General features: G+C 42.0%; 1 protein-coding gene across 2 annotated transcripts in view; it reads right to left on the reverse strand.

Annotated features, from left to right (window-relative positions):
- Positions 1–12860, reverse strand: part of FHL5 (four and a half LIM domains 5) — a 287889-nt gene that overhangs the window by 92657 nt on the left and 182372 nt on the right. Inside the window, exon 2 of one of the 2 annotated variants that reach the window (XM_086926634.1) lies at positions 6444–6630. In XM_086926634.1, coding sequence (XP_086782760.1) covers positions 6444–6630 — 187 coding nt within the window. The remainder of the gene's footprint in view (positions 1–6443; positions 6631–12860) is intronic. The other variant, XM_086926635.1, reaches the window with a different exon arrangement.

Here is a 12860-nt window from a genome sequence, read left to right on the forward strand (position 1 = left end):
TGCGTGATTCCGAAGTCCGCTATCAACTCTTCTAGGCTCTGGAACTGTGCGTCCACAAATAAGTCGTCCCAGGTATCCAATCCCACCGCCGCCCAGGACTCTAGTTCCGGACGGTCGTGGCAAGTGAACGAACCTGGTAAAATCTCAAGTGGTAGCAGGGGTGCATATGGTGTTGCTTGGCTTGTACCGTAGCCAGCTATGTCTAGCTGTCGTAATTAGCAGATTACCCTGTTTCTTTTGCGTCAGAGTGGTGGAGCTCGATAGACATTCTATTTTGCTCAATGTTTTAAAAGCATTGCCCAGCTGGACACGTCTGTCACCTGGGCACACAGTAGCCATCTCATTGGCCATTGAAGTTGTGCAGCAGCATAATAATATTCATAATTTGGTGCCCCCAATACTCTATCTGTGAGTGGAAGGGACAGTTTACGGAGTGCCATTCTCGACCTTGAGCCTCCCCATTTCAGTGCAACTAGGAGTACTTCCAGGTCCTTAAATATGTTCTGAGGCAGCCTATGTGGGAGTGCAGTAAAGAAGTAGAGAAGCCTCGGGAGAAGAAGTATTTTAGCGATGGCCACTCTGCCCATAGGAGACAAGGATAGACCGCACCAGAACAGTAGTGCCACGTGCGCCCTGGACACTGCTTTACCCAAGTTCCCTTCGATTAATTCTGTACTGGAATGATAGATCTGCACACCCAGATACTTGAAGGAATCGAATGCCCATTTCAAAGGGGTTCTAGGCATGGTCTGTCTCTGATGTAGTTACACCGCTTTCATGGGTGAAACTACTGACTTAGGCCACTTAACCCAAAGGCCAAAGGCCTGAGCATGGGTATACAGGAGCGCCATCAGGCTCCGCAATACTTCGCCATCCCCCCGGAGGCAGACCAGTGCATCGACTGCGTATAGCGAAATTATATATCCCTGCCTGTCTTCATGAATTCCCCATTCCAACACCCATTGTCGCAATTTGCATGCTTAGTGCTCCATAGGAAATGCAAATAGGATAGGCAACAGGGTACCGCCCTGTCTGGTGCCTCGCTCAAGAACAAACTGAGGAGAAATGTCTTGTCATGTTCTTACTCTTGCCTGTGGGTTGGGGTATAATACACGTACCCAGCGTAAGTATTTAGGCCCAAAGCTGAATTTGCCCAGCACTTCCAGCAGATACTGCCACCCTAAGGTGTCAAACACCTTTTCAATATCCAAGGCTGCTGACCAGGGAGTGTCAGCCTCCGCATGGGCCCAGTCCAATAACTTGAACAGACGGCGCAAGTTCAATCCCGTACTCTTCCCCTGAATAAAGCTGTTTGATCCTCGTGTATCTAGAGGGATGATGTTTTTATTAGCCTATTGGCCAGCACTTTCACCAATATTTTAAAGTCGGCATTTAGTAATGACATATGATGCCTTTTGCAGTGGGTCCCTACCCGGTTTAGGTAGCACCACTAATAATGCTTCTTGCAAGGATGCTGGGAGCTCTCCTCTTTCATAAGCGTCCTTATATACGCTCGATACCTGGGGCACGAGTTGTTCAGAATAAGTGGAGTAAAACTCAGAAGGCCAGCCATCCATGCCCAGGGTCTTATCCGACGCTAACTGCTTAATGGCATCCAATATTTCAACTTCTGTGATAGGTTCCTCTAGTGAGTCATGCTGGGGTTTTGTGACCTGTGGAAGTTGCACTGGTTCTAAAAAGTGTTAAATGTGGGGGAGGTTATCAGTGGCAGGCGTCCTATACAAAGTTGCATAGAATTTCTAGAATGAGTCATTGATTGCTGCCTGTGTGTTTACTAATACACCCTCGTTATTGTATATTGCCGTGATTGGAGGTTGGGAAACATCAGTTTTTGAAGAGCCAAGCTAACATTTTTCCTGCTTTATCACCCTCTGTGTGATGTCGGGCTAGATAGTGTTTGTAATCCAGTGCACATAGACTATCTGAAGTCACCTTATATGATAGCCGCGCCCGGCCAGCAGAGCAGTCACCAGGGGGTCTGTGGGCGCTAGACTTTCGAATCTTTGGATTTCTGCCTCGTGTTTTTGTAAATCTGCTGTCAGTGCCATGCGTGAGCCGTATGTCGTTTTGATGGCATGTCTCTGATTGGCTGTTTTAAACGCGTCCCATTCTACGCCCCTATTTGAGGCATTGCCTGTATTCTCCTGAAAGTATGTGGTGATCGTCTGTAATATAGCTGTGTGGAATGTCGTGTCCCTAAGCACAGCTACAGGGAGATGCGAGGTCAGGATCCTAGCTCTGCGAGGGCCTCACGAGAGGTGCAGCTGCAGTGGGTTGTGATCCGATAGCGCTTGTGCTAAGTATTCTGTGTGCATTACCCTAGCCAGGGCTTCCATGAAGCAGTATATTGCATCAATCCGCGTGTGTAGATCATGGCCTATGCCCTGTGGAACTGTCACATACAGCTATAGAGGAGTCTGGCCCTGGTTTCACCCCCTCCTCCGTCACCTACCCAGCCGGTCATCTGACATTGTTTTTCTCATTTCCTTGCTGTGTTTCCTTCCCTCCCCTCCTCCTCCCTCCGTGATTCATTGATTTAATTGATGTAACTATGTAACCTGTAACTCACTGATCCTCATGTAAAGCGCTCTGATACCTCCGGCTCAAGCCAGCGCTATATAAACATTTTCAAATAAATAAATAAATGTAACAAGTAGTAGTGGGAATATGTGTGCATTTCAGGGTGCTGACTGCGCCTCACGTCTTTTAGCTGAATGTGTTCTACCCAGTCTCTCAGGTGTCTTGAAATCTGAATGGATTGTGCTCCCAGGAGCGGAGGGCATGAACGGTCCATGGATCAATGTCTAATTTCAACTCAGCATAGGCGGAAAATCCGTTCTGCTCGCGGATTTTGCAGATTTTCGGTAAATTCGCAATCCGCAAACGCTCGCGAATTTACTGAAAATCCGCAAATTCGCATGCAGCGGATTTTTTTTCTTGGTGATACAATTTTGCGGCGTGCGGTGTAAGTTCGCAATTGCGAACATGTAGGTGCGGCGGGCAGCAACAATCTCGCACTCGTGAAATTACAAAAATTGCAATTCTGCACAAGAAATCCACTAGCAAGCAGCATAGACCTTCTGAAAATGAGGATTTTTTTTATCAGAATAACGCCTCAGGTTGACATTTGCATGCACTTTTTGGGATTTGAGGCCTTTTGACTTTCTTTAGATCACTTTTGGATTAGAAATCAACTTTCACAAGTAAGCTTGTTTGGGGCATTACAGTTGCTGTAATGCTGTTCTGCAGAAAAACGAGTTTTGCAAAAGTGAAAGCATTCAGCAGGTGCAAAAGTTCAAACTCAACATTAGTAACCATTCCCTGTAGTGCTTCCTGACTGGGGCCCCTCCAGAGTTCAGTTGCTAGTTGCAACAATAGTATGACCCTGCTCTGACCCTCACAGAAGGCTCATAGAATAGCTACAAGTGGGCCACAAAGGTCCTGGAAAAAAAATTGCACTGCAACAGAAAGCAAATTACAGATAAGGAAGCATGTGCCGGACTGGAATTTTAAAACAGTGACACATTAATAAATCAACCCCAAATTAATTCATGTCAGTTGAAGCAGGGCAGGTGTGCTTGCTTTTTCCCCCCATAATCTACAGTGATGATGAACCAGAGGGTGGCATTGATGTACCAGAGGGTGGCATGGGTGAAGCAGAGGGTGGCAGGGGTGAAACAGAGGGTGCTGGGAACCTGTGATGATGAACCAGACGTAGAAACAATATAATCGGGACCGTTGCGAGCCGACATGTAAGTTCGCAATTGCGAACTGGTACAAAGCCCTCGCGAACTGGCAGAAATCCTTGCGAACACAAAAAAAAATTCCGCAAATTCGCAGTTCAGTTGCTAGCTGCAAAAATTGTATGACCCTGCTCTGACCCTCACAGCAGGCTCATAGAATAGCTACAAGTAGGCCACAAAGGTCCTGGAAAAAAAATTGCACTGCAACAGAAAGCAAATTACAGATAAGGAAGCAGGTGCCAGACTGGAATTTTAAAACAGTGACACATTAATAAATCAACCCCAAATTAATTCAGGTCAGTTGAAGCAGGGCAGGTGTGCTTGCTTTTTCCCCCCATAATCTACAGTGATTATGAACCAGAGGGTGGCATTGATGTACCCGAGGGTGGCATGGGTGAAACAGAGGGTGGCAGGGGTGAAACAAAGGGTGCTGGGAACCTGTGATGATGAACCAGACGTAGAAACAACATAATCGCGACCGTTGCGAGCCGACATGTAAGTTCGCAATTGCGAACTGGTACAAAACCCTCGAGAACTGGCAGAAATCCTTGCGAACACAAAAAAAAATCCACAAATTCGCGAGAATTTGTGGATTTTGCGGATTGCGAGTTCGCAAATTTGCAAAATTCGCGAACGCCAGATTCGCAAAATTCGCCCATGCTTAATTTCAACCTCCCTTCCCTTCTGATACAGTGCTTCAGAGGTTACCTACTGAATGTGTGACGTTTAACAAGCTTGAGGCTCTATCTTCCATTAATATTATTGCCTGGCACTGTAGGTCAGACAGAGTCTTGAGCAGACCTAATCCATTCCATACCTTTGATGTATTAATACAGGACCTTGTAACATTCTTCATTTTGTCTCACTGTCCTCTCTTTCTAATCTATCTTTAACTCTTGCTGGAAGTAACCACAAAATAATTGCTCCACATTGTCAGTCTTCCATTTCTAAATGCCATTAATTTATATACATGAAGCGTAGGCTACATACCCTTCTCATTTTGATGGCTATTTAGCTATGATTGGTTAGAAGCCACTCCTGAGGGGTTTGGGTACTATCAGTACCCCTAATGTTTTTTTATTGGGTGGATCTTGCACCCACAGGGTCAAGCAGCTTTATAGCAGCTTCACTGTCTTGGTCTGCTTGACCCTTCGTATTGGTAATTTATACCTATTGCAACCGTTTGTGGAAGTTCCATACCAGTATTTGAATCAATTATAAGAGTTTCTTGACAATTTCCTGGCTAGATGTCTTTATTAGAGTACCTAGCACTGCATTTCCCTTGATAATTGGTTATTTTAATGCCAACATGATTAGTGATGCAGAACCTTTAGTTGAAGACTATGACATAGATTAAAATCATGAGATTCATAAGGTAGGTTCCTAAGGTAGATTTCCAGGTACTCTTAGGGACTTTAGGAATTTAGTTTTCACTTTTTTAGCTACAATGTTTTTTATCTAACAGATTAAGTAAAACAAATTCCCTTTTGTGGTCTAACTTCTAGATATCCAATAATCCACTAATAAGTGCACACTGAAAAGACTTACAATCTTACATTACCATACTCAATAACGTCAGTCACGTTTTTGCCTGGCAATATTGAGTATGGTAATGTAAGATTGTACCTAAGTTAGGGGCACAGTAAGAAAATGCCCTGCCAACCTTGCAAGCACTTTATCGTTATGACCCATTTTATGCCTGGTCTACTCGGTGGCCCTCTTGATTTTTCCTACAACAAGGCCAGAGAAGACATATGCACCTCTTTGCACCTGTGACCGTCCATCCTCACAAAGTTCCCTTTTTTGCAAATGTTTAATTGTATGCTTTAAATTCTCTTTGATCTGCTTTGTTATCAACCAAATTGTACCTGCAACTGTTTGCAAAATGAAGGCCAAGGGAGATTGAGATTTCTGTACTTTTTTTAACCTCCATTCTGTTCTACATATATTACCCTCTGCTGCAAATATTTTTCCAATTATAGTGTAGTGTTTAATTACTTATTTGTAAAAATAAACTACTTAATGATCAACTGATTAAATTGATTGCTTGATCAACTGTGAGCTAGGTTTCAATTTCTCTTTCTGGGATCAGTTACTTCACACTACTGGTTGTAATTACCATGAAACGCTGGTGGTGCTTATACTATCTTTTCATTAAAGGCCCTAAAATGAATCTCTCTTTCACAGTTACTCGTCTACCAAAGGTATATGTTGGCAGTTCTAATTAGCTTTTCAGTCTAAATGTTGTCCTTGTAATATTAGTCAACAGTGTCTGACATAAATCTCATCAAAGCCCTCATTACAAGTGCAAGGCTAAACTATGATCTCTTTTAAAAACACTTCTTTGCAAAGGGATTTGAATTACGAGTTGTGTGATAATTGTCTCACCCTCACAGGTTTTTCCCTGATAGCTCCCTACAGGACAAACCTGAAGAAAATGTATGGTGGGGGAAAAGCCAATTAAAAAGGCAAAATGTAGAATTCTATGTCATGAATATCGATTCCATATGTTATGCCTCATTTTAAAGTTAAAAAGTTGGAATAGGAGGCATTTACCACAGCTGGTAAATACCTCACCCTGGGGCAATGGTGTTTACCACATGTGGTAAATACCTTACCCTATTCTGCTTGTCTTGTACTGAGGGCCTACGTGTCATAAACGAAGAACACTTATCTCACCTTAGAATCACATCCAATTGTCTTATTGCAGTCCTCACAGATCTTAGCAAAGAGATGGTTGTAACATGGAACACAGTAAGGAGCATCATCTTGGACTGTGTACTTCATCCCTGCTAGAGACTTGTTGCAATGGTGGCAGTCATCATTATTACTTGTCATCTTCGAGTCTCGAACTGTAATTGAGAATCTAGAAAAAATAAAATAATTCTTGATATCACATTTTCATGTTTATTTGATATAGAATGTTCATTAGTCTTTTATTTGTTTTATTCATCTGTCCAAAGAGGATGTTAATAAATTCACTATGAAAATAGAGGGTCACTGGGAAAGCAGCATCTGCACTCACAAACTAAGCCTAAGCAGTGGGAGCAGATTTATAATCGAGTTGTGTCACCTTTGCACCACTAATAGAGAGCATACAACCCTTTATGCATTATGCTCATGATTTACACGCACCGCATATGTTTTCAGTGTCACAATGTAATATGCCTATTAAATGCAATTATTCTACATGTTAAACAAGAAATATAATGTGCACTTTACATAGAATTCGCATATATCAGAAGACACTATTAGTTTGTATACGCAGATACAGATAGACATGATATTCATATTAATGTAATCGTTTGTGTTAAAGTTGCCTGCACTGTAGGCCCGAAGTTAGAAGCTGTTTACAGTTTCACTTCCTCAGCTACTGAAGAAATAATTAAATGTAGCTTTGTATGTGCCAGAACAGTATGCTCTTATCCCATTGTAGGTATAAAGAATTTACCCTCATTATTTTAGTTTAAGGAGATAACTTGAATGTCTTTGAACAGTCTGAGAACCAAGAGGGGAGGAGGTCTTCTGTGCCTGGCCTATCTACACTCCAAGGTCACAAGTAGTGAGGAAGATTTAATTAAAGAAGTCATGGAAAATCACTGTGGTCCTGAAAAAGTGAAATCCTTTGTCATGTGGTACATTTAGGAGGGGGCTGAATTTATCCGTTTTGTATTGTGTGCAGGGACCGAAAAATCAGACTTCTAGATTTTAGGAGGAGAAGGAGCATCTTCGGAGCGAGCTCCATAGCTTTAAGCTATTTGACCCATTTGACATTAATACTTCTAAGGAAGTCTACACGTGCTGACACCTTTAAGAAATGAGACAGGGGAACCAGCTAGGAACATCATTTATGAGAGTAGCATGGGGAAAGAGATTTCATTCTTCCATTCCTAATGAGAAGGGATTGGGATTCCGCCTTCATCTTGGGTTGTGCACTAATCTTGGAGTTTATTAGTCTGTGTCTCTTTTGCCGAATCAATTATATGCTTAGATTTGGCTCTGTATTAATTTTCCTGTACTTATACTCGCTGATTTTGCGGTGTGTATACATGCAACTATTTTTGCCCTTATAATAAAATCCATAAAACTAGAATTCAGAGTCTCTGGTCTTTAAAGCATGACTACATTGTATGTATAATCTTGACGTGTTTATTTCCCTCGACAACTTTCAGCAGGCAAATAAAAGATCATCAGTACTAAGTTTGGAAGGTAAGGCAAGGTCCAAATTTGGCTCTATCACCACCCAAAGGGGCGCAAGGACAACGCAACAAATGTCAGATTTATCAAGTCACCCAAGGCCACATTGCGTGGCTCTGCATGGCTTAATAAATTTAGAGTAACTGCAACACAGCGCAAATCACTGAATTGCATTACTATACCCCAGGGAGGCATTTCATGGGTGGAGCATGGATGTTCCCATGCATCCACCAATTGATTTTGGTGCATTCCCTAATTTACCATTACTGGTAGACCTGGGAGTGCCTTAAAAGGCTACAACTCTACAGGTGAGGTGTAACAAAGAGAAATATCTTTATTTCTCCTCGTTCTTTCCTCTTTCTATATGTGCTAGATTTTGCAGCACACATTGAAAGAGGAAAATGCTTCAGATGATTGTTTTTGTGCAGGAAGGTTTCCCTTGGTGCACAAAAACAATCCTGTCTGCAATGCAGGCACCCTTGAATCACAGCGCAAGGATGCCTGCATTGGCGCTAGGCAGTACATTGTGGGCCAGTGAAAGGAAAGGACAGGAATGCGCCATATCATGTTAAATACAGTGTAATCTCTTTCCTGTGGGGCATCACCGCAAGGTGCCTTGCTATGCTGCGTGAAAAATTGCCCCTCGGAAAGCGGTGCAGATTCAAGATGTTACTCTGGTGCTCCCTTACAAAGTTTCAATTGTCCCACAAGGTAACTTTTTTAGAAAACCATTATAATTTATAATGCTGTCACAACAGTGATCATTAGTCCAATTATGCAGAGAAATGTTCACACCAATACCAACAAATGTCAAAAAAGGGGTTATTTTAATTCAATTCGACTTTTTTACTTTTTTACACAATTGCAACCTGGCAATGGACATACTACTAACATTCTAAGCTGGATTGGTAGTAGTATATGAAACACCTTTTCCTTAAATTCTGGATAATTGAAACACCATACATGAACAGAAATTCTTCAAATTTTTACATTTATAGTCAAAATATTTAACATATAAGCAAAACAAAACAATGTTGGGCGTCGACGTTTCGGTCCCCCGTTGGTCTATAAGATCCTCAGGACCATCATCAGGACGATAATGTTGCACATTTAAATTTCTCAGAATACTTCCAGCCGGAAGTGTCAAACTAGATAAAGATATAAATCTCCAGAGTAAATCTTCTTGAATATGGGGGTTAATTCTATCACACGTGTAATTACGAATTAGATCATAACCCAAGCATATCAATCGCTCTCTGTCGAAACCTAGGTCCGATCCTACCCGACTCCAAAGACCTTGGTTCTCCCTTGGCATTGTGACATGAAGGGTGAGCTATGGTTTGTTCCAGTTGCCAACTTCCTGATAGAAAGAAAAATAATTAAGGACCCTATCATACAGTGCTAGAAAATGATTACTGCATTTGAATAATACACCATTAGGGAAAGGAGGCACACGAGTTGTGGTTGCAACACATTGTTCAATTATTAGGGGCTGAATTGGTTGGTAACTGAGTCACAAAGTGTCCCGGCCTCAAAGGGAGCAGATAGTGGCCCTGAGAATCACTGCCTACTTCCCCAATAGTTTCCTAAATGGGGAATAATTTTGTTTTTAAAGCAGCTCCTGTGTTGGACATCAGTTGATTTAAAAAAAAGATTTCCCCTTCTGTAAAAAACACATGCAGTCTGCTGTGCCCCACAGGCCTCCATTCCTGCATGTAAATCAAGTCACAGCAGGTTGCAAATTAACACCTGCTATTTATTATTCAATAGGCTAGTCATTTAGCGACCCCCTGTGAAAGGACGATGGGCTAGATGAACGAATCGTTTTAGCAATTGCAAACAGAGACTTGTGCGTTTGTGACCTCTAAATAGCCTTTTGCAATGTAATAACCCTATTTTGCGAGGTGGTAACCTATTACCGACGTATAAAATAGGGTTTGCTAGTCGGTTTTAGGAAGGGGCGTTTCAAGGGTGTCCCTTCCTAATAGCGAGCCGCAGTGTCATGTAAGAATGTTTTGCTATCGGAATGTGGTCGCAAAACATTCATATTTCCCAAGAGACCCCTTCCCCTTTGCGAATGTGGACGCCAACATTGGTGCAAGGGGTCCTCCATTAAATGCAGGATTGTTTTTGTGCAAGAAGGGCTACCTTTGTAGCAGGGATTCCGTTCTCCTACAGAACTGTGCATAGAGATTTGGAACCTCAGTGAATTAGGATGGCCCAAAACTCACCTCAGTACCCAAAATCCCCTTACCCAGCTAGCTACAGTGTCTCATTGGTCATAACAAACTCCCAATGCTTAGACAAACCAGTACATGAACTTAGATTACCTCAGGTATCGTGGAACACATGAACACTCTTTCGCTCTATAATCATTTCAAACCAGAACGTGGAGTAACAGAGGACACGTGCATATTTGAAATATTTATTTACTAATGCAGAGTTCTCAAACGCAGTATCTTATATAATATCAGCAAACATATTATAAGAATCAAAGTTATCAGCATAGTTACTAGACCATAGAAAGCGAACGGTGACAGCATACTAAAATGCTGAATTGAATAGGAATTAACAACACCTAATTCTCAACCTCCCTATTTAGCATAGTATTTTATATCTATGAAGGTCTCATTTGGGTTTTAGCAGGGCGGGCCCATACCTCAAAATCTCAGTGGCAGAGGATCACATCATCTTTCACCAGCTCTCTGTATGCGAAGCATCATCAAGTGCGTCTTTGCATTCCCAGTAACTCTATCTTAAACCCGCTTAGAGCCCGATGTTGGCAGCAACTGTATTTGTGTTATGTCTAAGGTGGTGCGAAGATCAGACCTCACAACAACCTTGTGTCGAGTTATTCTTAGAGGTTTCAGCACTCACTGTGCAGACAGTGTACCAAGCAAAACTGATATCAGAGCAATAACACATTATTCTCAAATAAATCACATCGCTCTTCTAGGTTGAAAGCTATAATAACAAGTATGTGTCATGTGCAAACTAAAGCAAAATAAAAATGGGGTTTAAACATTTAATAAGCCCATGCTAACTTAACACAAGATATAGAAAAGAAGTAACTATATGACACCCCCCCAATGACCCGAGCACGGTCAAAAATAAAGGAAGCCAACACTAGAATAGACCAAAACCAAAACAGGGTCTGGGCTCACTGGCAATAAGGACAAGCCTCACTATCAATACACTATAAACCAAAACATAACACCAGTATTGCCAACTTGATTATACTTGGACCACGGGTGATCACTCGAATCACTGACTGAAACAGTGACTCTCGGAGAACAGTTTTGTCCGAAATAAATCAAAAATGTTTTTATTTTTTATATATCACATATACCATATCAATGGGCAATTTTTGTTTTTTAGATATACATTTGGAAAACTCCACAGTAATATGTCAGAACAACAAATGAGAAAACGAATACAAAAAAGACACTTTTTAACAGATTGACACCTTGCATTCAACATTCATACGGGACAACAAACATATAAATAGACATATATACACAATTGAAAAGTTGTATTTACAGGATATATTTTGAAAAACAACGCATTGGAACACACAACTAAACCATTGTCATATGTTTGGGAATAGATCAACAATTCCTAATGCTGGATAGAGAAGGTCTACGCGTTTCGATGACCCCTTGTTGTGGGGAAATCTCGTCAGGACCAAAAAAGCCTGTGAATGGAGAAACAAGATTGGGTCAGCTAAGGGGACCGGACTCTACCTCTCAACGTATCAGAAAGAATAAGTGAAACTAATCCTACCTTAGAGTTGCTAGGGGCTCATTTGAGATTTCAACTGTAACAAAAACGGAGCCAGTGTTAACCCATGGTTAAAGACGCAGAGAAACCGCAATCGCATTTACATAACTGTCTCATTCACTCGTGAGTACTTACATAGTGTTGCGCGGTGTGCGCTCTCAAAAGGTTTTGTTCTCATCCATACGTGGAAGTGGAGATCTAAAAAATGGAAGGACTGGTAAGAGATCTAATGGTTTGACCGGTGGTAGCAGCTATCGAAGAACCGGGGACTACTTACATCAGGTTGGAGCGTGGAGACGGGGCTGTTTCCCGGATCCGCACGGTGAAACGCCTAGTAGGATTAATTCCTGAAATGAAAGGGAATGCTACTGTCAGTATTGTTCGTGGAGACTACGTGGGCGGGATAACTGATCAATCACGGCTTAGTCAAGTTGTTCGGATCTACCTGAAGGTTTTTTGTAAGATGAGTATATCTGGGGGTCCACGTTCATCGGTCTCTGTCAAGTAAATGCAGGTACCGGCATCATCCAGTTCGGTGCTTCTAGTCTCGTGTGTCCTTGTTTTTAACTCACTTCCTGGTCGTAGGATTTGTGGGGATTGTAGTTTTTTTGATTCGTCGTCATGGAGACGTTGTTTCTATCAAATGACCTTGGGTGTTCTCATGTATCCTGGTATTGTGGGAATTGTAGTCATTGGTATTCGTCGTCATGGAGACGTTGTGTCTGTCATGTGACCTTGTGTAGTCGGGCTCACAGTCCGCGCAGGAGACGGTAACTCGAATCTTTCATTGTATGAATTTACAGACGGTAAATCTCAGAGAGTTCGTTAAGGCCATTGGTAGCTGTATTGAACTTGACGATGAGCATGGCTTCATGACGAGATAGTTTTGCCTCAATATCTCCTCCTCTGGGATCCTTTTCAATTTTTGCGATGACTGTCCATTTCAAGTCGTCTAGTGTATGCTCGTGACTGATCCAATGATTGACCAGGGGAGCAGTAACGACTTTCTTTTTTATGCGAGATTTGTGTTGCGTGATGCGGCATCTAATTTCTTGACTTGTTTTTCCAATATATAGCATGTCACAGGGACATTTTATGCCGTAGATGACGTATTTAGAT

Source organism: Lissotriton vulgaris, chromosome 6, assembly GCF_964263255.1.
Source record: "Lissotriton vulgaris chromosome 6, aLisVul1.2, whole genome shotgun sequence".
In the NCBI taxonomy this organism is placed as follows: Eukaryota; Metazoa; Chordata; class Amphibia; order Caudata; family Salamandridae; genus Lissotriton; species Lissotriton vulgaris.